This window comes from Miniopterus natalensis, chromosome 6, assembly GCF_054644295.1.
Source record: "Miniopterus natalensis isolate mMinNat1 chromosome 6, mMinNat1.hap1, whole genome shotgun sequence".
NCBI lineage: Eukaryota > Metazoa > Chordata > Mammalia > Chiroptera > Miniopteridae > Miniopterus > Miniopterus natalensis.
In genome coordinates this window covers 2,623,658-2,647,857 of record NC_142086.1, presented here as the reverse complement: position 1 = coordinate 2,647,857, position 24,200 = coordinate 2,623,658, and the positions used below count along the sequence as shown (strand labels likewise).

The window sequence follows — 24,200 nt, the reverse complement described above, 5'->3', positions numbered from 1 at the left end:
GAGGTCCACTTGGGCAGGTGACATGCCAGCTGCAGTCCACACTTGGGGAGGTGACATGCCACTTGAGGCCCACACTTGGGAAGGTGACACCCCAGCTGAACCCATACTTGGGGAGGGGATACCTTGGCTGAGCCCACACTTGGGGGGGATACCCCAGCTGAGCCCACAGTTGGGGAAAGAGAACAAGGGGGAAAGGAGGGAGCAGCTGTGATAAATAAGACAGGACCAGAAAGCCAGCATGTTTACCCCGTGACCATGTCACCCACAGGGGACTCCTCGGCTGGGGTAATTCCTTTAGTCTGACATCAAAGGAGATCTCAGTGAGCCAACGGACTCAACATTCAGGACCTGCAGGCACCGCCCTCAGACTCAAACACTGTACAGAGAAGTATGGGGGTTTCTTTTCTCACTTTTTTAGTTTATGACCTTTTTGTACTATTTGAATTTTTGCAGTATATGTGTACTACTTTTATAATTAAACAAAAACACTTAAGATGATTTTTTTAAAGTAAAGAAGTAATCACAGCGAGACATGAAATGGAATGTCAACATTGGGGACAGGCATCCGTTGAGTCCAAAGCTCCACGTGGTCCCCGTTTGCCGCCTTTAATCAGCATCTAGCCTTTGGTCTGCTCACTCCACCCACAGGGCACCTGAGGTGACCCTGAACTGCTCCCAGGGCTTCCCTGAACCTCCTGCTGCCAAGATCCCTACTAGGAACCCAAGAGAATCCACTCAGCAAAATTAAGTTATTTTCCAGTTGTAGTAACAATCGCCCAAATAACCAGGCCCACACACATGGTGCTGAGCGCCCAAGAAAGAGGAGCCCTGGAGGGTGGTGTGGGGGGTGGCACAGGGACCAGCGGGGCAACCCAGGCGCTGCGGCCCTTGCACGTCACTCGGGGGGGTGCCTCACAGAGCAAAGGCAGTAAAGAAGACGTGCATCTTGGCCAGGAAGGTGGTGACGGAGCCCTGCCGCCACAGCTTCATCTCCACATCCAGGGTGAAGTCCCGGGGCTCGCGCACTGACCGCTGCAGGTAGACAACACCCGTGTAGGCGCTGAGCCGACGCGTGCCGAAGTAGCCCTCCTCGTTGCCCCTGGTGATGGTAAGGGCAATGGTGTCCCCCACGAAGGCGGGCACCGGGCTGATGCGGAAGATGTCAGCCGGCACCAGGACGCCAGTCTGGAAGCTGAGCTGGTAATACGTGATGTGAGCTGGCGTGTTCTGGCACTCCAGTAAGTCGTGGCACATGGTGCGCTCACACTTCCTGCGGGTGCAAGGGCTTGGTCAGTGGGCTGGGCTGGCGAACCACCATCCCAGGCCCTCCCGGCCCTGCCGTCCACCACCCTGGACATGGCGGAGGCAGGCTCAAGGGCCAGCTGGCCCAGCCCTCCCCTCAGTAGCCCTGTAGCACCTGCGGAGTCACCTTACCATGAGGGTCTGTTTCCTCATCTGTAAGATGGCTGACAGCCTTGTGGTTTCACTGGGAGGCTGAGGCGTTTATAAATATGCAGCATTACCACAGTGCCTGGCACAGCTTGTGCGCAGCTCATGTGCAGCTCTATGCTCCTTCCTTCCTGCATTTTTTTACTTACACACTGTCCATCTGAATAGATTCCCAGGCCACAGTGTTTTTACTGTTTCAATCATTTTTCAAATTCCTCTTCTATTAATTGACTGCTCCTGGGCCATTTCCTCCTCTGACTTGGGTTAGCAGACGCTTTCCCAGGTGGAAGCCTCAAGACTCAGCAATGCTACACGAGGATGGTGAGAGACCCTCCCAGACCCCAGAGGGGCCAAGGCCTCAATTTTTAAGCACAAGAACCTGGCCTCTTCTTGGCACTCTGAGCTACTGGCATCTCCATCATTAAATCAGTATAAAAGCTCACTGCTTCCCAAATGGGATGCTGTTTAGGTGCCAGGGCTCAGCAACTCTAGAGATCTTCTGAGCAGAATTCTCCAACTGGTGTGCCTCAGTACAAGGCCACACAGCCAGGGTAGGGACAACAGCCAGCAGCACGACACGGCATTTATGCCACGCAGTGTGCTCCGCTCACATTCGCATCCATCTGGTGCTCGTACCAGCACGCGCGGTGCTACCGTCATTCCCATGTTGCCGACAAGGCAGCTGGGACGCAGAGAAGGGAGGCCACTCGCCCAGAGTCACCTAGCCATACTCCCTAAAGGTCCCAACACACAGGCACATGGACATTCCCCATGTGTAATAGCGGAAGCTGGGAAACCGCCAGCAGGGCAGTGGTAAATGGACTGTGGACACATCTGAGGGAGGCTGCATGCAGACACGAGAGCAGCAGGGTAGACAGAACAGGCTGGGAATGGCTGAGTGCACGTGTACAACAGGACAGCCGTGTGCTTTATGCTCAGATGAAAGAAGATACGCTCCAGCCAGTCAGGGGCTGAGGGATTTGTTTGAGGGGAGGGGCAACAACTTTGGTCTGCACACTTTCATTGCTTGAATATTTCTATAAGAATGTGTCACTTTTGCAAAGGACTGTCTCTCCATGACCCGTGCCGGGGGAAGGATGTGAAAAGCAGCCCACGGAGAGGCCCACGCGTTAAGGAGCAAGGCCTCCTGCCCAGAGCCACGTGACTGGGCGGTAGGGTTCTGCAGCCCCCCGAGACCCTGCGCCAGAACCATCCAGCTAAGCTGCTCCTGGATTCCTGGCCCTCCAAAACTGTGTGAAAAAATAACTTGCTCAGGTTAAGGTGCTAAGTGTTACAGGGCAAAAGATAACTAATGTGTTTATGTGCGTGTGTGAGAAAGACAGAGAAGTTCTGGGTGTGGTGTACCTGTGTGAGAAAGACCGAGGGAGATGCTCTGGGGGGTGCACGTGTGAGAAAGACAGAGGGAGAGATGTCCCGGGCATCTTCCCTTCATTCTCCACATGGACCTTTCTGCAAGGTGCTTTCATTTGTGCCATCTGACAGGATGCAGTAGGGGCAGGTAAAGAGCAGGGGGTGGTGACAGCAGGGGCCACCGGTCACCTTGCCTCTCCCCTGGGCAGCATGATCTGTGCAGGGTCCCTGGGGCATGGCTGGGGTAGAGACACTCACGTTTCGGAGACTCGAGTGTAGTTTGGAGGGCACCCGAAGAGCAGGCAGCGGAAGCTGCCCGGGGTGTTGTAGCAGGTCTCGGCCTCAGAGCAGTTGTGGGTGCCCAGTGCACACTCGTCCAGGTCTGAGGGGAGGAGGGGAGGGTGACGGGAGGGTCGCCCATAGCTGGGGACCCTAGTCTGAATCACCCAAGCTGGAGGCCTGGGTCTCAGAGCAGCTCATTGTCACTGCAAGGACACAGTTCACAATTCCCGCCCGTGCGGCACACACCCCACCTAGTCCCCTCCACACCCAGCACATAGCCAGAGGGCCTGGCTTTAAAATGCAAATTAGCTTTTCATATTCTGAGGGCTTCCCATGTTCCCAATATAAAAACTCTAGTCCCTCCTGTGGGCACCAAGCCCTACAATACAGGGCCTCTCTGGCCCTTTGCTGAGCCTCTCTACTTCCACTTGGGCTGCAGTCTTGCCAGGCCCCTATGAGCTTCCCCAATGCCCTGACCCTCACCCCACCTCAGGGAATTTGCTGCTGGAACACTTTCCCCACATCTTCCCATGGGTGACTCCTCTTCCCTCAGGTCTCAGCTCAGGGCCACGCCCTGCAGGATGCCCTCCCCGACTCTCCTACAGTGGTCCTCCTCCCCACTGCCCTCCATTCCAAGCCACGGTATTCTCTTCTGCTGCTTGTCCTGCTCTCAAACTATTCTGTATGTCTGTTCGGTTTCCACCCGTCCTCAGTGTGAGCTCCAAGGCAAGGGAGGCTTCCTCAGTCCTGCGGTGACCCAGCACCCAGCAGAATGCCAGGCACAGAACATGTGCTCTTCGTGTAGTTGGATGTAGGTTCAAGAATCATCACCTGTAAATACAGACTGAAACTCACAGCTACGGATGCCCCATAAACTGCACAGACACACTCACACTTCCTGTGCACATGGCTAGCTAGGCACACACATATGCTCAAGGACACACACACACACACGCACACTCACATATGGGTAAATATCCCTGAGAAAAGCATGTGTGTGTGTGGTGAGGGGTGTCCACAGGCAACCCATGGATCAAATAAATGGATTCCAGAGACCTTCGGATGAAGACCAGCCACTTGGCTCAAAGAGGGCAGCTTCAGCAGGCCCCAAGGGCTGTGCCCGGGTGGGGGCAGCCGGGGTCTGTAAGGGACTTTCCTGAGGGCTGCAGATGTTCCCCAGTCCTCTACGCTGACCCAATTTAGGGACTTCTCCTCACCCAGTCCTCATACCAGCCCGCTGGGGTAGGAGTCACCGGCGTCCCCAGAGGGAACTGGGGATCCAAGAGGGGTATAACCTTGCTCAAGCTCATGCAGCAGTCAGCAAGGCAGCTGGGGCCAGAAGCCAGGCCCACCTGATGCCAAAATCTGGGATCCAATCTTTACCCCAAGCTGGCTCCTAACAATAGCAGCCACATAACAGTACTGACAACAACAGTCACCCTGCACCCGAGTTTACCATCTGCCGTTCATTCAATGCTCAGGACACTCCACGCTCATTCACGGGTCCTCACAACCCCAGGAGGCAGGTGTGGTGTCACCTCCCATCCACAGCGGTGCCATCATGCAGCTGCAGCGGGGGGGGCCGTGGCTCAAACCCCGGCCTGCTTCAGACTGGGCTGCTGTCTACCATGCTCTACAGTGCAGGTCAGCCCACATTCATTCACCTCTCCAAGCCTCACTTTCCTCCTCTGCAAATGTGTCATGATCCCAATTTGGGAGAAAGTGGGAGAAAACATGGCAGGAGGCCAGAGCTGGTAGGGCCAGGACAGGTGGCTGCTGTCTTCATAATTCAATAACTGAATCCACACACAGGGAGGGCTCCTTCTGTTCCTCACCCTGTGCTGGCCCCCACAGTGTGGGCAGGAAGTCCTGACCCTGAAGCCTGGGTGGGGGTGGAGGAGGAATGAGGTTGGAGCAGCTTCTTACTGTTGCAGGACTTCCCCAGGACCCCAGGGTCCCTGCCCCTTGGTGCTGCCAGGCCCCTGGCATCTGTGGGGCTTTGACCCTGAAGCCCCTCCTGCAGAGCTCAAGCCAAAGGGAGAGCTCAATAGGGCTGCATACCAGGGGGTGTCAGTGCAGCCTCACCCGGGGCGGCACTGCCACAGCACAGACCTGCACAAACAGGGATGTCAGTGGGAAGACTAACAGCACTGCAAAAAGCTAGCCCATGTTGAGGGAACGCTAAGGAGGGATTTACATACTCCAAGAAAGAAAGCAGTATTCAAGGTTATTTCCAGCATGATTTTAGCTAAGATTATATTGTGTATGTACTGGGTGGGGCAAAAAGTGAGTTTACAGTTGTGAGTACATGAAATAGAGTTTACTCTTGTATTACTGTTTATTAATTATTCCCACACGAGCAACTGTAAGCCTCCTTTTGCCCCACCCTGTATATGTGTGTGTACACACTGGCATAGAGGCTGGGAGGAAAAACACCCACATATTGGCAATAGTTGCCTCGTAGATCAGTTGCGTGGTCGAACGTTCAGTGAGCACCTATCATGTGCTGGGCACCACTGTACATGCCCGTGATCGGGGGTCACCACCCTGCATTCATGGAGTGTGCGTGCCAGGAGACTTGCCGAGTCTCACTGTCTTGCACCTCTCTTTCCCATTTCTTACTGTGGCGGAGGGGCATACGCTAACATGAGATACTAACCAGTGCACTCTGCCCCCATGCCCTCCCCCACTGGAGCTGTGAGACTCAGTGTTTGGTCCAAGTCAGAATAGGACCAGGGAGTACAAAGGAGCAACTGCTCAGCTCTGAAGGGCAGTGGCCGCAGCCACAGGCACCACCGCGTGACTCGGGAAGTAGACATGACCAGGCAGAGCCAGCATCTCAAGCTCTGCCCTCATCCACCTACGAAGCAGAGACTCTTCCAGCAAAACAGTCTGGACAGAAAATAAAAGTGTCACGTGTGGGGGAGCTCCCGGTGGTAGCTGGTGATGCAGCATGGACTACAGAGAGGAGACTGTGTCTCACCAGTTCTTTTACATCTCAGGGAAGTGGACCACTGTGTAGGCTGTGAGGGGGCGAAGGGCAGCCACCCCCAAGATCAGCACTGGCCATCAGACGCGCCTGTGGTTGGGCGCGTGCCTGGGCCCAGGGAGGTCTCTGGTACAGCACAGGCACCTTGGACCCTAGCTAGCATGGGCCAGGCAGGAGGGCTCATTCAATGCTCAGGACACTCCACGCTCATTCACTGATCCTCACAACTCCAGGAGGCAGGTGTGGTGTCACCTCCCATCCACAGCGGTGCCCAGGGAGACGATCCTGAATGTGACCAGGCTTTCAACCTGAAGTGCCATTAAGAGCAAATGTCCCTGCAGTCCTTTCTAGAAGGGACCATACTGTCTGTCCTTCCATCAGTGAACAGGCCCCAGGCTCAAAAATGAAAGCATATCTAGGAACATAAAGTGTTTCCACCAGCTGAGTTTATGGTGGGTAAAATCCTTACCTTCTATGAAGCCCATACCAATTATTTTTTTAATTAAAAAGCAGAGTGCTTTGCAGCCAGGGAGACCCAGCTCAGCTTCTGTGAGCAAGCCCTGCAGGCCTCCAAGTCCCTAATTTACCCATTCTCGCTCAGAGCCTTTTAATTTATTATTGTTTTTTACATTAATCTACAGTAAGGAATCCTTTTGCATTGGGACTAAGGACACACAGGTGAACTGAAACAATCCTTATGGGCACAGTGCACTCTGACCTACATCATGTCCATTCCACCCTACCCGACCCTGTATTCTACTCTATATTAAAAAAAACACAAAAAGAAACACACAAAAAAACAGCCAGCTGAGACCTACGAATTTGATCTCAGGATCCACTTACAGGCAGCAACCACTGGTCTAACTCTGTACCCTTCCGGGTGCCAACTCTGACCCCTTGTCCCCCAGAAGCACCAGGGCCAGCCTTAGTGGACCAAAACAGCAACCCAGGGCCCCCAGGCTCTCAGCCCCACCACCTGGAACGGCTCGGTCATACAAGCAGGAGGGGCAGTGGCTGTGCTCTGAGGAGCTGAGTTGGTTTTCCCAGGGGGTTGCTGGTGCAGCTCCTAGAACCTGACTGACCAGGTGGATTCCAGGCCCCTCCACCTTGCCCTGGTGACTTGCCAGGTCCAGAACTTGGTGGCCTCGGTATATTCCAATGGAATGAACTAAAGATCAAGGCTTTCTAACTCAGAAGATTAGAAGTCAGAGCATGGTTCCCCACCCAGGGGAGTAGCCCCCTCGATTGCAAATTTAACAAGGGACTGCCCAGCCCCTTTGCATGTCCTGTGACAGGAAATCCCCGTCCTCCTCTGTATCCCAGCCCTGCACACCCGACGGGGAGAGTCTTTTCTGCATGTGGCTCTGGGATAGCGTCTCTGTGACCCCTTTGCCTACACTTGGGGAACCCACCTTACCCTCTGGGTCCAAAGACCTGGCTGGCCTGGTCCCTGGAGAGCATCACAGACACCCGGGGACAGAGACGGGGACCCCTGAAGCTGCTCTTCTGCAGACTTCTCACTGGATAGGTCGCTCATGCCTTTTAGAATCACCCCATGGGATCTCTGCCTTGCTCCCAGGGCAAGGCCCAGAGCTGAGTCCAAATCTGAAAAATTCTAATCTGGGTCAAGCAGCAGAAAGACTGTCACTTTCCTATCCCAGACACAGACCACCAGAGGCCTGGGCCATTCTGTGCTGTGCACTTGGTATCAGACTCCAAGGGCATACACGCTGCATGAGGCCTTCTCTTTCTGTCAAGGTCCTGGCCAAGGCCTGGTGGGCAGGGACCCCTTGCTTACCCTTGCAGGACCTGCCGTTGGCCATCATGGTGTAGCCCCTCTCTGGGCATGTGCACTGGTAGCTCCCTGGCACGTTGACACAGCGGAAAGCGCAGAGGATGCTGGCACCCTGAGCACATTCGTCGATGTCTGCCAGAGAGAGGTTCACCCTGTGACCCTGCCCAGCCACAGGGCCCAGCTACTAACAGCCACACCATCCCTGCCATAGCCATGTGAGCTCAGGGCCCATTTTACAGATGAGGACAATAGAGCTCAGAGAGAGGAAGAGAGTTGCCCAGGCCACACGTAAAACAGGACTCCCATCCTAGTGCTTGCCCCCTGGGGCTGCTCCACAAATACTACTGTCTGCTAAGGGGCAATCAGGTACCAACCGCAGGCCTGGACTCAGGATTCAACTGAAGCCTTCATCCCCTGAGGGTCAGGACTGGGTCTCCCTTTGCAGGGGAGGGGCCTAAGGTCAGACTCAGGAAGCATTTGCCCAAGGTGACAGCCAGGACACAGGGGTGGGATGCCCAACTCTGATTTGACCTAAAGCCTGTCTCCTATGTATCCCAGGCCCACAGAGACTCTCTGGGAGCTGGGTACACGGGAAAGGGGTGCCACTCAGGAAGGGGCACTGGGCAGAGGAGAGGTACCTGTGCAGGTATGCCCATCCTCGGCCAACTGGTAGCCTTGGCGGCAGTAGCACTGGTAGGAGCCGTAGATGTTGGCGCACTCCTGGCTGCAGCGCCGCGTCTCACACTCGTTCACATCTGCAGGGAGACCAAGGTGGTCATGATGGAACCCACCCAACCCTGAGACGAGACCCAGCGTCCAGGCTCCCCTCGAGCTGTCTCTTGAGAGAACATTAGTTCCAGCCTCCCCCTGAGCTGATGAGGAATCAGAGGCCCAGATAAGGACAAGTGAACCAGCGGGGGCAGACAGCTGAGGCAGGGGCAGGGATGGGTTTGCTGTGGAGTCCTGGCCTGGCCTGCTGCCTGGAAGAGGCAGTCACAGGTCAGATTCAGATGCCCTGGCTGGGAGCTAGATGCTTCCCTACTGAGGGTCCTCAGCACCTGGCAGATGGCTCTCGGCAGTGCCACGTAGTGCTACAAGGACCTCCTCAGGCAGGCATGGGATGGGAGTGCTGATGTGCACAGGAGTGTGGCTGAGCAGGGTGTGAGTGACTGAGTGAAGGGTCGTCTCACAGCTGGGATGGAACATCGCCTAGACTCTGAGCTTCTGTGGGCCAGGAGGGGTCTCTTTCTTTTTTTAAAAAATATATCTTTATTGACTTCAGAGAGAGGAAAGAAGAGGGAGAGAGACAGAAACATCAATGATGAGAGAGTCATTGACTGAGCCCGCAACCTGGGCATGTGCCCTGACTGGGAATTGAACCCCGATCACCTGGATCCTAGGTTGATGCTCAACCACTGAGTCACGCCTGGCCAGGGCAGGAGGGGTCTCTTTCATTCACCCAGCCAAGAACTGTTGACCGCTTATGACATGCCAGGCCTGTCCCAGGAACTGGGCATGTCACCATGAACAAGAGGGGCAAAAATCTCCACCTGTGGAACTGACACTCATGTGTGTTGGGGGGAAAAAGAAGGAGGGAGGGACCTAATTAAATGAGTCAAATAACTAGTATGTCAGAAGGTGGCAAGTGCAATGGAGAAAGCAGAGAAAGGGGACAGGGATTGTGTCTGGGAGGGCTGCAACTTCTGAGCCAAGTGGGCATCTAGAGAAGCATTCCAGGCAGAAGGTACAAGGGCAATGACCCTGAGATGGCACAGACTTGGTGCACTCAAGGCAGCAAGGAGGTGGGTGTGGTCAGAGTAGAGTGAGTGATGGGAGTGGGAGGAGGGGATCAGGTCATGCAGGGCCTCACAGACCTCTGTCTGATTCACGTCTAGATCCTCAGGACCTCACAAGCTGCATAGCATTCACACAGAATAAACAAGTGAGTGCCCTCCTCTACTAGGCTCTGAGCTTCTGGGGGCCAGTGGCCACACTGGTTTCATCTGAGTCTCTAACATTCAGCCACAGATGGAGGAGTAGAGAAGTGGCATTAGGTAGGGATGGGGTGTGTGAAGGCTTAAGGGCCAAAAAGTTAATGATTGGCCACGGAAATGCCTGGGGAGCAGAGGCCTCATCCCTACAACAATGTGTACCCAGCCAGGCTCAGAGGAGGTGCTCACAGGTGATTATAATACGAACGAATGAATGAAAGAGTGAGAAGGTCTGGTCTGGTCTGGTCTGGGAGCCCATCCAAATGCTGTCTGATGTAGCTGGATCTGGTCCCATTCCCCTGCCCCTAGGCTGGTCCTGATCCATGGCAGGGCCAGCTCCTCTGCCAGGTGAAGTGCTCAGGGAGAGGTTCACAGCCTCCCAGGGGTCTCCGCAGACTCCCCTCCCCAGGAGGAAAGTGAGGAAGCGCCTCGGCTGAGGAGGGTCAGCTGTACCTTCACAGTGCTTGCCGTCCGCAGCCAGCTGGAAGCCAGAGGCACAGGAGCAGCGGTAGGAGCCAAGTGTGTTCTCGCACGTGTGCTGGCACAGGCGGCCAGGGGAGGTCCAGCACTCATTCACATCTGTGGGAGGCCGCAGGGGTGGGGAGGGGAGCTCCTGGGAGCCAGCTCCCTCCACCTCCCTCCACCCCAGGTATGAAAGAGGGCAGGGTTGGAAGACAGGTCCAGGGAACCAGGAGAGACAGGGTGAGACCCAGACCGGGGACAGGGGAGAAAGGCAGTGAGAGTGTTGGAGGGAGGCTGGAGGCAGGCAGAGGGACAGGCCATCACAGCAAGGGGCAAGAGAAGAGGGCAGCAGGGACGGAGGCTAAGAAGAGAAAAGGGCCAGAGCCACCACTGGGCAGGAAGACAGGAGGGCAGTCAAGACAGAGGGCAGGGCGAGGGGGGCGGCAAGGCAGAGGGAGGGGCAGCAGAAAGGAGGTGGTAGCTAGAAGGCTGGCCTGGGGCAGTGGGCACCGCTCGGGGGAGCTGAATGGGGGTCTTGGCAACCAGCCCCCACCTACCCACACAGGCCCGCCCGAAGGCGTCCTGCTGAAAGCCGGCTTTGCAGTTGCAGCGGTAGGAGCCAGGGAGGTTGTGGCACACCTGGCCCTCCCTGCAGTGGTGCGTGCCCGCCTCACACTCGTTCACATCTGCCAGGGGAAGGTAAGAAAGGCACCCTGAGGCCTTAGCCTCCCCTAAAGGGGTCTCCCATAGGCCAGGAACCCAAGGAAGCTGAGGCTGGCAGGGGCAGGGGGAGGGGGCAGCAGAGAGCGGTCTGGCCTTACCCACACACTTGGTCCCATCCTGGCTGGCGTGGTAACCACGCCTGCAGAGCAGCGGGTTCCTCTGGCATGTGTAGGAGCCCACCGTGTTAATGCAGCTGAAGCCAGGGTGACACGGCTCAGACAGTGACGTACACTCATTGATGTCTGCAGAGGTGGGTGTGGGTCACAGTCTGGCACAGCCCCTCCCTAGGCCCCAGCATCTGGGTCCAGGCCTGCCCTGGGAGGAGGTCAGTCCTGGGCTCCAGACCAGCCCAGGTCAGGGCTATGTGATCGGGTTGTCCCACCGGTGTCCATGGCACTAAACGTTTCAGTTCCCAGAACCCAAGCACCTGCCAGCTGCTTTCTAATGGAGCAGCTACAGCCAGAGGGGAAATCAAAGCTGACTTCCAGGATCACAGTGGCAAGTCACGCCCCTCTGGCTTCTCCAAGCCCACCAGTCTGTCCAGCTCACCCTCCACTGCTGTCCACACACTGAGCCTTGCCCCGCTGGCCTCTTCACCCCACCAGGCCCGGGCACTCCCCACACAGGGCCTTTGCACATGCTGTCTCCCCTTCTCTGGCACACATTGCCTCCTAATATTTTCATGGTTGGCTCCCTGCCCCGATGTCACCTCCTCAGGGCCTGACCATTGTAGGTAGAAAAGTCCCCTTTAAACTTTTATCCCTACCTGTTTTATTATTGAGGAAAGCATCCTAGAGTAACTGCCACCTATATAAATGTGTTTGCTTATTTAATCTCTCCTCTCCGGGATGTTGTTAAACTGCTGCACCCCCGACACATAGCAGGCGCTAAGGACATGCCAGTGAATGTCACTAACCACTGAAGGACTCTTGTAGTCGGCAGATCCCTTCCCACCTCGCCTGGACTCTGGATGGGTGTCCCAGGGCAGACCACAGGGACCTCCTCATGCCCATAGCCCTGTAGTGTCCTGAGGGGTTGCCCATGTCCTGTGAAAATGTTGGGGCACAGCTGTTAAAGGGGTGCTTCAGGGAGAGCTCCAGATCCCAGACTGGCTAAAGGGACCCCCAAAGAGTCTTAAGAAAGCTTCCAGGTGAAGTTAAGGCCCTTCTCTGTCCCTCAGTGTCCACCCTGTAAGACGGGGACACCCATCCCACGAGCTGTTCTTACTACATGTGACAAGCTGGATTCTACAAACCCCATTTCCATCTGCATCCAGTGGCTGGCCTTGCATGGGGCCTGTCTTCCCATGTCTCCCTCTGTCTTTCAGCCCTCCCCAAGTTGAGTGTAGCCCTGATCATGCCTACACTCTGGGTGCCATCAATAATCTGGGGGCTGGTGCTCCGCCTCCCAGCTGCATATAACAGCCTTGGGCAAGGGGGGTCTCCCAGCCACATGGTAGCAGCCTGGGCAGGGGGGCCCCCTGGCTGCAGACCTTAGGCTCTTTGGAAGCCGCTGAAGAGTGATGAGAAGAACACGAGATCTCAGCAGACCCATGTGGGGACGACAGGGCCAGTACCTGTCCAGCTGCAGGTCTCAACCCGAGTGTGGTGTGCAATCAGCCTCAGAGGCTTGGCTAGCGTTCTCTGCAAATAGGAACTTCAGTACCACAGGCAGTAATGCTTTGTGAGCTTGTGATCCAGTCGTGTGTGTGTGTGTGCGTGTGTGTGTCTGTGTGCACACATATGCGCGCGCCACGTCAAGATATAACATATACCCTTCCTATTAACCAGGTTAAAAGAAATTTGGTACACTTTCTTCCAGTCCAACCCCACAGATGGGTGAAATGAGGCCACAAGAGAAGTAACTCAGCCAAGGTCACACAGCTCATGGCACGAGCTTCTGTTCTGCCGGCCTCCTGGGGCCAGGCACCGGCTTGTCCTTCCCAGGCTGGGACACAAAGGCCAGCAGGGTAAGAGCAGCAAGCCAGACCTCCTTGATCTCAACCCTCAGAGTTCCCGACCCATGACCCCTCCCAAAGACAGGGACAGGGCGCCACCTACTCACCTACACAGTTGCCCTCGGGGTCCTGTAGAAAGCCCTCCATGCAGCGCTGGCGCGCCTGGAGCGCCTGGCAGTAGAAGGAGCCCTTGGTGTTCTGGCAGGTGGAGCCCGCCTGGCAGTTGTGCGTGCCCAGCTCACACTCATCCACATCTGGCAAAGAGGCAGGCAGTCAGGGGCTGGCAGGCTGGGGGGCTCTTGTCCGCATGTCCCACTAGGAATGTGGGGTTACTAAGGTCTTCTGCATCATGGGACTCGGGCAGAGCACCATCACTGCCTGCCCACACCCGATATTGAAATGATATCACCACACCTACTGAGCCCCTGGTGGTGCCAGGCACTGTCCCAGCACTCTCAGATGTATTTACCTACCTGATGCTCACAATGGCCCTAGGAAGCAGGGCCCTCGACAAGCCCTATCTTACACAGGGGAACCGAGCACAGACACAGTTCCATAGCTAGGAGGCACTGGGCTGGGACCAGAACCCTGATGGCCTGCTCTCCTAATCACTGCCCCAAGCAGGCAGGGTTGGGACATGCACTCAGATCCCTAAGGTCATGTGTCCAGGCTTCTCTGGTAATGGCTCTGGCAGCAGCAAGGCTTAGAGCTTCAGAGCATGGAGCTGCCGGCCACTGCCCTACCTACATGGCACTGAGCAGGTAAATGGGCCCTCACCCCTGGGCTTGCACCATGCTTCCTGCACAACACTGCCCTGTGCTCCCTGCCCCATCCCCTACTTCCTGCATAGCACTGGCCCTGTGCCTCCCACCCCCGAGCCTCACGTCCTGCACAGCACTGGCCCTGTGCCTCCCACCCCCGAGCCTCACGTCCTGCACAGCACTGGCCCTGTGCCTCCCACCCCCGAGCCTCACGTCCTGCACAGCACTGGCCCGGCACTTCCTCCGCCTCCCACCTCCATGCTCCCTGCACAGCAGGCACACGGGGCCACTTCTTACAGACCCTGATGCAGGCAGAGCAGAAAGCTGACAATGAATGAAGGGCAGGCCGAAATTCACTGAACTTTGCTGACGAGCAGACCACGCATGTGTGTCTGGCTGTGTAGGTTCTGTCCATCTGTCCTTCCTCACCCATCCCCTCTCTGGTTTCCAAAGCTCCTACCACTTTCCCACAGCAGCCCAGTCTCCGGAGGCCCTGGGCTGGGTTCCAAGCAGCCTGACATGAACAGGCATGGCCCTGTCTGATAACTGCTGGTGCTTGAGAGGCAGCCTCACACTCTAAGGAGCCCAGCACCCTGAAATGGGAGAGACAGGGGAGGCTGGGGCATGTCCAGGGAGGTGGCATCCTCCCAGGTGGCTTCTTTGAGGGCGGCTGGCCCTGGATGTGCATCTGCCCTTGGTATGCACAGGTGTGTGCACAGGTGTGCAGAGGGGCTAGGCTCATTTCTCCTCCTAGCTCCTCTGACCTCCACTTCCTTGACACCTCGGAGCCAGACATGATTGTATTAACCCACCTCCCTGAGCCTACACTCCCCTCGGGGCTGCTTGTCAGCTTCTCCAGGGCAGTAACAAGTGAGCACTTCAGCAGTCTTCCCTCCTTGGTGACATTCTTCTGGGCATTTCTAGTTAACAATAAAATGCTTCATATCACAGGTGAAAGACTCCGAACTCCTTTCCTAATCAGTCTCTGAGCTCTGTACCCTCCTTTCAAGCTGTCAGCATGCTTGCTCCAACCCCTGAAACTCTTCTTTCTGTTCTTTGAATGTGTCAAGATTTCTCTCCTCTCTAAAGGCCTCGCACTTGCTGTTCCCTGTGCCTGAAACACCCTTCCCAGGAGCTTCTTACTATGTAGGTCTCCGCTCCATCTTGTTTTCCTGTGTGACCCCATGTCCCTCATCAGGAGATCAGAATCAAGGACACCACACCCTACCACGTATCCCTGCCACCCAGAGCCCAGCAGGGAGGTGAAGGGGCTTGGAAGAGTCTACTAAAATGCTTCAATGAAACTTCTCCCTCTTCCTAGGCTAGAATTTTCCAGTGAAAGGGACAGAAGTGATCTGTGGGCTCCACCCCAACATACAAACAGGGGAACTGAGGCATGGCAAGGGGAACAAGTGGCACCCAGGCACCAGCAAAAGTAGCAAAGCCAGGAACACAGCCTAGCCTACCCACCAGCCTCAAACATGCCTCTGCCTCAAACACCGTCATCTGTGGGGTCTTCCCAGAGGCACAGGACCTAAGTGCTGGGAGCTCTTGACTCTGGGCAGGTCAGGGATGGGTCTGAAGGGGGGGTGGGACGGCAGGTCAGGGGGCAGATGGGGCAGATCAGGGGTGGGGCCTGCAAACCACGGTCCTCACCTGTGCACTCCCCGTCCTCAAGGGCGTAGCCCGGCTGGCAGGTGAGAGCTGTGTAGCAGCGGAAGGAGCCCACTGTGTTCACGCAGTGCTCGCCCCGGGAGCAGGTGTGCAAGCCTGTCACACACTCGTTGATGTCTGCAGGGAGAGCAATGCCATCAGAGCTACAGGTGCTTCCCAGGGCAGCAGAGCGCAGCCAGCACCGCCCTCAAGGTGCTCACGACCCAGAGTAGCACAGCGCTGACGGCCGCCTGTATGCATCCATCATTCTTTCAACAAAGACTTAGCGAGTGCCTGCCATGTGCCAGCAAGCACTGCTCTTGGCACCAGGGGTGCATGGTGAACAAGACAGACAGATCCCGGCCATCATGGGGGCACTCAAGAGAGGGGGGTGCCAAGAGATGAATATGTAAACATAGGGCAGGATGGGTCTCCTCAGGATGAGTGCTGTGAGGAAGGAAAGGTGCGCTGAGGGGGGGCACACCCCATATTAAGGAGGAGGCAGGGGGGAGGGTCCTCAAAGAGGACACTGGAGCAAGAATTTGAAGAAGTGACGAAAGAACCCAGCAGATATTCCAGGCAGAGGGCACAGCCAACGCCAGGGCCCTGACCAGGCCTGCTAGGCAGGTCCGAGGGCCAGCCAGGAGGGCTGCGGCTGCAGGGGAGAGGAGTGTTAGATGTGGAGGGAGGTGGGAGCCACAGAGAGGTTCCGGCTGGGGCCTTATTTAACAGGGCCGCTGGCTGGGTATGTATACCCCAGGGGTGAAAGTGGAAGCTGTTAGGAGACAACGACTGCCATCCACGGAGGCAAGGAGAAGCAGTCGGGTTCAAAAAACACGGTGAAGATGGCACGACAGGATCCACCAGTGCGTGAGATGAAGGCGAGCGAAAAACAGGAGCTAAGAGGTCTGCAAAGCTTTCTGGCCAAGCAGGTGTCAGGTGAGAGCAACAGCACCCAGGACAGGGATGCTGGGAGAAACAGGCTTGCCCAGTGAACCTCAGTCAAGAGGCACCCGGGGAGACCTCTGGGCTCCCAGAAGGGGTCTGAGTAAAAGCGCTAATTCGAGAGAGCAATGGGCTGGCTGCCCAGCTCATCGGGGGATGGAGCACAGAAAGGAGAGGTCAAGGAGCAGCTCCCAGGAGGAGCAGTTGGGAAGGGAGAGAGAAGCGGCAGCAGGGAGGGCGTTGGAGAGCCCTTGGAGAATGGATAACTCCACATCGTCGCAGGTCTGGTGTGGGGCCACTGACGGGGCAGTGCCTGCTGGCATGTGCACCTGGAAGGGGGGGCCGTCACTCACTGACTCAGTCTTTCCTGGACGCACATTGACCAGCACATACTTTTACACAGTGCTAGGTCAGGTAGCTAAGTGGGAGTGTCGCCAGCCCCTGCCCTCAAGGAGCTGCCAGCCTGGTGGGGCAGACAGGACAGGCAAGGTGTCGACGCTGGGGAGGAAAGCCGGCCATGCAGTCTCCGGGCCCCACACTGTGAGTCGCTCCTTGGGGGGCAGCACCATCTGAGCCAATCCTACTAGGATGACTGGGACCAGGTGGAGAGGAGGGGTGCCAGGCTGTGGGCAGAGACTCTCAAACTCACAGGTGAACCAAATGGTTAAGGCCAGGCCAACTGAGGCTTGGGTGGAGGTGAGGGGGGGGGAAGAGAGTTCTGGGTCAGAGGTTTCCAAGGAAGGCTTGGTTGGCAAAATAGGAACTTCTGACTTGCAGGCTGGATTAACAGGGGACACATTCCCAGGGTCCTAGAAACACAGGAGCCCAGGAGCCCCACCCTGGGGGGAATCACGGTGTTCAATAGCAGCAGATACCTCTGACAGGCTTGCTAGGGACCAGGCAGTTCCAGAACTGCCATTCTGCCATCCTGCGACAGTTTCGCAGACAGAAAACAGGTCTCCCAGATGGGATGTGGCTGGACCAAAGCCACAGAGCCTGCACGTGGCAGCAGCAAGCACAGACCCCCGAGTGCCCAGCCCAGAACTGTGCCCTTTCCCCTGCTGTGGGCTGAGCTCCAGAGCTGGCAACTGCTCCCCTCCCATCTTCTCAAAGCCCAGCTCACCTAGGATACTTTTCCCAGGAGCCAAGACAGTCCTCAAAGGGCAAGGCACAAAAGGCAAACAGCAAAGCACAGAGGAGGCCTCACAGAGGCCACATGTCCACTAGAGGTCCTCTGGACTTGGCACCACCCAACACTGTCCCACTTCAGCTCGCAACCTCTGGTGATGTATGACTTACTACCTATGCAGGCTGCCTCAGTATAACACATGTAATGAATCACAAAAATGACATAAAACACTTGTAAATTCTATACATTAGATCTCCACAGTGACCCTTTGAAGTGGGTGCTATTACTATCTCGTTTCACAGAGGTTAAATGACTTGTCTAAGGTCTTACAGCTAAAAAGTGGCAGAACCAGGATTTGAACCCAGGCAGTCTGGCTGCAGAAGCCACACTGTTCATCTGGGAACATCTCCTGTCTCACCAGCTGGGGTTATTAATAGACCTGCCCGGAGCTAACGGTGGCCTGCAGGAGATGCACGCACACGCCTGTGGGGAAGTGAGGGGACAGTGCGCACTAACAGATGGCATCGTGAATGTGGAAGCGGACAGGAGGACAAGAGGCCTGTGCGGGTGAACGAGGGGCAGAGACATGAGTGAGAATGTGCGCTCATAGATTTGGTAAATGAAATGTACCTTTGCTCTTTTAATCCCAGAACCTGTTTTCCAGCTGCCCAGCAACCCCGTTAGCACAAGGTCTTCTTTCTAGGCCACAGCGGAGCCTGTGCGCCCAGCCATGGCAAGCAGGGCAGGGCATCCCAGGAGGGGTGCTGGCGGGCTTGGGACCCGCCTCCCCAGACACACACACACACAGCCAGGCAGGAAGAGCTGCCCAGCCGCTGACAAGCGGGGTCAGGAGGCACATGTTGTGCCGACGGCTGGAGGCCAGGGGCAAACATGTCTGCAGCGGCTGCGCAGCCCAGCACCGCGCCTGCCCGTCCAGCAGTGGGGGCGAGGGAGAGGACATGTTCAGGCTGAGCATGGTCCCCAAACACACAGACGACAGACTGGGCTCTGGGCACACACCCTGAACGCATCTGCACTGTCCCTACCTCCGCACCTTTGTTCAAGCTGTTCCTTCCACTGCAAGCCCCAGCATCCTTACAGACGGGCACAAACACTGCTTTCTCCAGGAAGTACATGAGACGCCACAGCTCGCATGGCCTCTCCCTTGGCCTCTGCTGTAGCACTTCCGAGTCTGCCCTCAATTCCTGTGACTTGGGTCTATGTTTCCTCTGGACATGGGTCACCATCAAGTCCACCCTCTTCACTGCCCACAGAGCACACCTGGAGCCCCAGGGCCGAGCCTACACAGGCACTGAGAGGCAGGTGGGACAAGCTGTTACCAAGCACCAGCCCCATACCTGTGCAGGCCAGGAGCTGGGTACTAGCCCTTGTCATCCTCCAAGCCCTAAGGTTAGAGGTAAGGAAACAGGCTCAGAGAGGAGAGCTCACTGCCCATGGTAACACAGCAAACGAACTCCAAGCTGGGATGCAAAACTGGGTCTGTCAGACCCCAGCTCCATCCATTCACCTCTGGAGGGGAGTCCGGATGCATCTAAGGACAATCTTGGCAGCTGACTCATGGCTCACTATGCCCCAGCCTCCAATGCACCACACACACAGGGAACAGAAACTCCAAGGAGGAGCAGTGCCCTCAGCGCCTTTTTTACAAATGAAAAACTGAGGCTTGGAGAAGGGAGTCATGTATCCGAGGCCACAAAGCTACTAGAAGGTCCTGCTTCACCATGGCCCTGCCTCCGACCTCACATTCTCTCCTGCTGCCCACAGGTCTGACCTCGCTTCAGTGACCCAGCCAAGTCACCCATCAATTAGTTTCCTGACTCTCAGGCATGTCCCTGGGGAAAGCAGCCTCCCAGAGGCGTCGGTGGAAAAGCAGGACAGGACACCAGGACACGCAGGACATGACAGGGGTGCCAGCTGTGCTGAGCTCATGTGCAGAGGGCAGGCCCTGTAGCGTGGGACGGGCTTGGTGTGGAGCAGAGCAGGGCGCCTTGGCACTGGCGGCAGCAGGGGCTCTCGCTTACCCACGCACTTCCTGTGCACGTTGAGGATAAAGCCCTGGGCACAGAGCACTGTGTGGTTGACACAGTAGAAGGATCCCAGAGTGTTCACACAGAACTGTCGCCGGCTACAATTGTGAGCACCCAGCAGGCACTCGTCTCGGTCTAGTGACAGCCGCAGAAAGAAAAACAGAAGGGCCATTAGAGGGGCATAGCCTGTCAGGGAGCATCCAGTGACAGATGGGGAAACTGAGATCTAGAGAGGAGCAGGCACCTGCTCAGAGCCTCCCAGCCCATCAGTGGCGGCACCTCTGGGTTTGGGCCCAAATCTGAGTTTGTACGGTCAAAGCTGGAATCCCAGTAAGGACAAGTGGCAGGGTCAGGCTCAGATAGGGTCAGCAGCCTGCCCCCTGCAAAGTGGGGCAGACCCAGAGGCTGTCTGTCTCCCGCCCGCATTCTGGAAGCGCTTCACCTCTACAGGCAGCCTAGGGAGCTACACAGGCAGGGGCTGCAAACTCAAGTGCTGGGGGGGGCGTCAGGCTGGCAACATAAGTGGAAGAAGGAGCCAAAGGAGGTTCTGTGGGCACTGCAGGGCCTGTGCTCTATCCAGAGGGGGACCAGAGCTGTGGGCCCCTTGTGGGCAGATTTTACAGTTTCAAGAGAAAACTGAAATCTGGACATTTTTAAAAATTCTTGACATTTTCATGTTTGGTAACTCGTATGATTATTTTGGACAAGATGGAGCCCCACAGGACTCCCTTGCAGGCAAAGCTGCCCCTCAGAACCTGTGTGCAACCTCTGGCCTAGAACCACAGCCTTTACCGCTGGGACTCTGCAGAAGGAGGCCAGAGAGACACAAACACTGGCCTGTAGTCTGCTGGGTCCAAGGAAATCCCAGCCTAGGAGAGGTACATCCTGTCTTCAAGGCTCCAAGAGATGGGGAGCGAAGCCCAGAGGGCACCTGAGATCTGCCTCTACCACCTAAGACAAAAGCCTGCCAGTCACCACCATGCTGTATGCCCTGGGCATGCCTCCTGACCTCTGGGCACTGGATGGTTTTCATAAACAACAGAAAACCATCTCAGTCAAGGGGCTAGATAAGGGTTTCAGCTTTCTGGCAGGGATGTGGGCATTTTTTTCCTGGACAGACTTAATCCTGGTATCCCCAGAAACCCACCAGGGACACCTCTCCTGAACCTGAACCTGAACAGAAGTGTGTTGGACTGTCTGCACGCTTCATGTCCATCCTGCCTCCAGACAGGAGGCGGCGCAGCCTTGAGACATCTCGGGTTGTTCTCAAGGCGTCATTCACTATGGAAACCACCCCAGCAGGTGCTGGATCCAATGCCCCTATCTCACAGGAGGTCCCGGCCAACAGAGGCCCCACCCAGACCTAGCGGGTCACTGGAGTTAAAGGGACATGCTTTTGGAACCTCTCCATCCCCTTTGTGCATGGCAGAGGTAGCTGTCACCAACATCCACTGTCCCCTCCTTGGTTTCAGTAACAGAACTGAGCACACGCCATCCAGTTGGGACTCTTACTCCCATCTTGCTCCCCATCAGAGGCCACTGAGAGGAATGAATGCCACTTCTGGGTCCCGCCTTACAGTAACTGGCATACACCTCCCTCTTTCCCTTCTCCACCAGTGACAGGGACAGTGAGGCCAGAATCAACTTTGGCAACGCAGACAGAGGCCACCCTCAAGGACAGGGTAGCTGGTAAGAAATACAAATTCTCAGGCCCACCCCAGACCGACTGGGGCAGGCTCTGGGGTTCCGTGGAATTCTCAGGACCCGTGCTGGGGCAAGGCCACCAGATGACTCTGGCGCACACTCAAGTTTGGAAAGCACTCTCTAGAGACAGCAGACATGACAGAGGAGGCCTGGGCTCCTGGCCAGCCTGTATGCTTGCCCTGGACCGCACACACACCTATGCACGGTGGCAGGCGAGGAATCGCTGCTTAAGCTATTTGGGACTCTTTATCAAAGCAGCCAAACCTGTTCTCTGATTAACATCCCCAGTTTTAGATCCGGACCACCTCCCTCATTCTGGATGTCCAATCCCCACTCTGGGGCCCTCCCCACAGGCTCTCACACAGGTGTGAGGGTGACCCCGTGTACTCACCTTCACAGGACACACCGTCCGCCATGATGGCATAGCCGGGAAAGCAGGAGCACATGGCTGTGTCCCCAATAATGCTGCACACCTGCTTGCAAGGCCCATTGTCTGGGAGGAAACGCAGAGTCAGAGACCACCAGACTCACCACTTCCAGCTCTAACCTGCGGGCGTTGGGACTGGGAGCAAGGAACTCCACTCCTGTCCTTTTTTACAAGTTCACTGCTAAACAGGCTCACACATCAGCTGGTGTCTGAGATAATGTACTAGATCTCCCACCACCACTCAGATACCAAACCCCTCCCTCAAGAAACAGTGATGGGACAGAGAGAAGGCAGAGAACAGGTGCAGAGAGCAGGGCAAGGAAGAGAGGAGCAGAACAGAGAACTTCTCACGCATTGCCATCTCCACGACAGCTCCACAAGCAAGGATGTACCCTCTCAATTTCACAGGAGCTGAGACCAAAAAAGTCACTAATTGGCTTGCTCGAGGTCACATACAATCACCCCAGACTGTCCTCTATTCTCATATCCTCTCACCCCAGGCTGACCCTCTCTCCAAATCTCACCTCCTCAGCTTCACTCAGCTCAGACAGGTAAGACCAACCAACCCCCAAAGCAGAAGCACCCCAACTTGCACATGGCCAACACTAGAGAGCTCACCACCTGCAAGCAGCCCAGACCCACCCTGAGACCCAGGTTACCTTTGCAGGTGTTGGGTTGCGGCCGTGGTAGCAGGATGGTGTTGGGGGCCCCTTGGGGAGTTTCTGGCCTCAGTGCAGACTCCTCTGCAGCCTCTGGCTGTGGGGGGCCGCTGTCTGTCCCGGGCAGAGCAGAAAGGAGGGGGAGGTCTGTCTCACATCTTCAGCCAGGCCTTAGGCCCTAATAGGCACCATGCCAGCACTTGGCAGAAATCACCTCACCTAGTCCTCCCAACCCATTTCCCAGGAGAGGAAACAGGCTCAGGGAGCAATGTACTTTAGGTAAGATCGATCTCACAGCTATTCAGCACACAGAAGGCAAGGAAGAGGAGTGAATTTCTAGACTGACAACAAATCTATCCCTGGGAGCTGGCAGAGAAAGTGCCCTCCCAGGCCATGGGCTGCGGCAGCCTCCTGGGCTGCCTCTTGGGGCTTAACCACCATGGGCCTGGCACTGGGGACATTGATTGGGTTGATGGGAGGCTCTGTGGCTTGGGTCCAGGCCCTGCACTTGAACCCAGAGCAGGGCACTGGGGCTTACCCTGCAGATAGAGTTCTAGGAAGGAGTCTATCTGCCTGGCCTCACAAAGTCCACTGCTGCAGGTCCCCAGATGTGGCGGGTTCCAATGTGGGGGGGGGGGCAGAAGTACCCCAGAGTCCCCACAGCTGGAATGCCACGCTGCCCTGGCAAGATCAGCCCCGGCCCCGGCCCTGACTATCTGGGTGCTTACCTGGGCGGCAGGTACGGCCATCATCCTGCAGTGAAAAGCCAGGAAAGCAGGCACAGTGGTAAGAGCCCACCGTGTTGATGCAGAGGTGCTGGCAAAGCTCCCCTGGGAGGAGCAGGCACTCGTCCTGGTCATCGCCGGGAAGGCTATTGGGAAGCTCAGTCTCCATGCCCAGTGAGAGGGCCTCTCGACTCCCCAACTGCGCCTCTGAAACTGGGGCAGGAGTCAGTGCTCACGATGGGAGCTGGGTTGGCCCCATCAGGTGGCTGAGACCTCAGGCCCCCAGAAAATCAGTGCTGAGACAGCATGGGTGGATGAAAGACAGGTGGATGGATGGATGATGAAGGATGGGTAGGTGGACACCCCCCCAGCAATAAGAGTGAATCCATCAGAGCCAGGTCCACAACAGCCCTCAGGGAGCTTTGGCTAAAACGATGAATAGGATTCAGACCTGTGACCTCAGGGACATCAGGGAGAACCACCCCTAGCATCAGAAGGGGCCCCAAGCCCAGGTTCCATCAGATTAAGATCCAAACCCTCACTCGGGCCTTCCCTAGCTATGTCGCTCTGAATAGCACTAGGTCTCTACTGCCCTCCAGGCCGCCCTGGGGACTAGGTGGGGGTGGGAGAGAAGGCTCCCTGGGCCCAGCTGCCATGGAAGGCTCTTGATAGACAGTGGTGAAAAAGGGAGGGGACAGAAACCCCTCCATGCTCTTTGTCAGCCTGGGCCCAACTCTGTCCACCGGTGCCAGGCAGCCAAGCCCCTCAAGGGAGCAGCTGTGTAAGGTCACATTGAGCAACATGCTTCATACTGAGGGCATTTACATTAAGCTCCAGCCCAATCAGCCCAGGCCTTGTACCCTCCAGTGGGGTTGTGATAGCTGATGGTTCAGTTCTATTGACCTGTGCCTGGCCTCTGCTAGGACCTTCATCGGCACAGTTCTCACAATAATCCTCCCAGCGGAGGGGACGCTGAGGCTCGGAGGGGCACAGTGACTTGCCCAAGGTCACCTGAGCAGGAATGGAACTCAGGTTGGTCTGACCCTGCCACCGTGTCCCCTGAGGTCCAGGTTACCCACCAGTTAGTCATTGAAAACGTACCATTGGCTCTGTACCCTTCTCAGCCCTGT

At 56.3% G+C, this 24,200-nt stretch overlaps 1 protein-coding gene across 5 annotated transcripts in view; it reads right to left on the bottom strand.

The window, feature by feature from the left end:
* Positions 1-397: 397 nt before the first annotated feature.
* Positions 398-24,200, bottom strand: part of FBLN2 (fibulin 2) — an 89,215-nt gene continuing 65,412 nt past the window's right edge. For 3 of the 5 annotated variants that reach the window (XM_087818045.1, XM_016215653.2, XM_087818047.1), the window contains exons 6-18: positions 23,074-23,283; positions 22,346-22,459; positions 21,651-21,752; positions 19,550-19,690; positions 15,437-15,571; positions 13,127-13,273; positions 11,161-11,304; positions 10,897-11,025; positions 10,331-10,456; positions 8,525-8,641; positions 7,890-8,018; positions 3,079-3,202; positions 398-1,270 (exon numbers count right to left, since the gene is read on the bottom strand). In XM_087818045.1, coding sequence (XP_087674171.1) covers positions 913-1,270; positions 3,079-3,202; positions 7,890-8,018; positions 8,525-8,641; positions 10,331-10,456; positions 10,897-11,025; positions 11,161-11,304; positions 13,127-13,273; positions 15,437-15,571; positions 19,550-19,690; positions 21,651-21,752; positions 22,346-22,459; positions 23,074-23,283 — 1,976 coding nt within the window. In that variant the 3' untranslated portion in view covers positions 398-912. The remainder of the gene's footprint in view (positions 1,271-3,078; positions 3,203-7,889; positions 8,019-8,524; positions 8,642-10,330; positions 10,457-10,896; positions 11,026-11,160; positions 11,305-13,126; positions 13,274-15,436; positions 15,572-19,549; positions 19,691-21,650; positions 21,753-22,345; positions 22,460-23,073; positions 23,284-24,200) is intronic. The other 2 variants (XM_087818048.1, XM_087818049.1) reach the window with 2 other exon arrangements.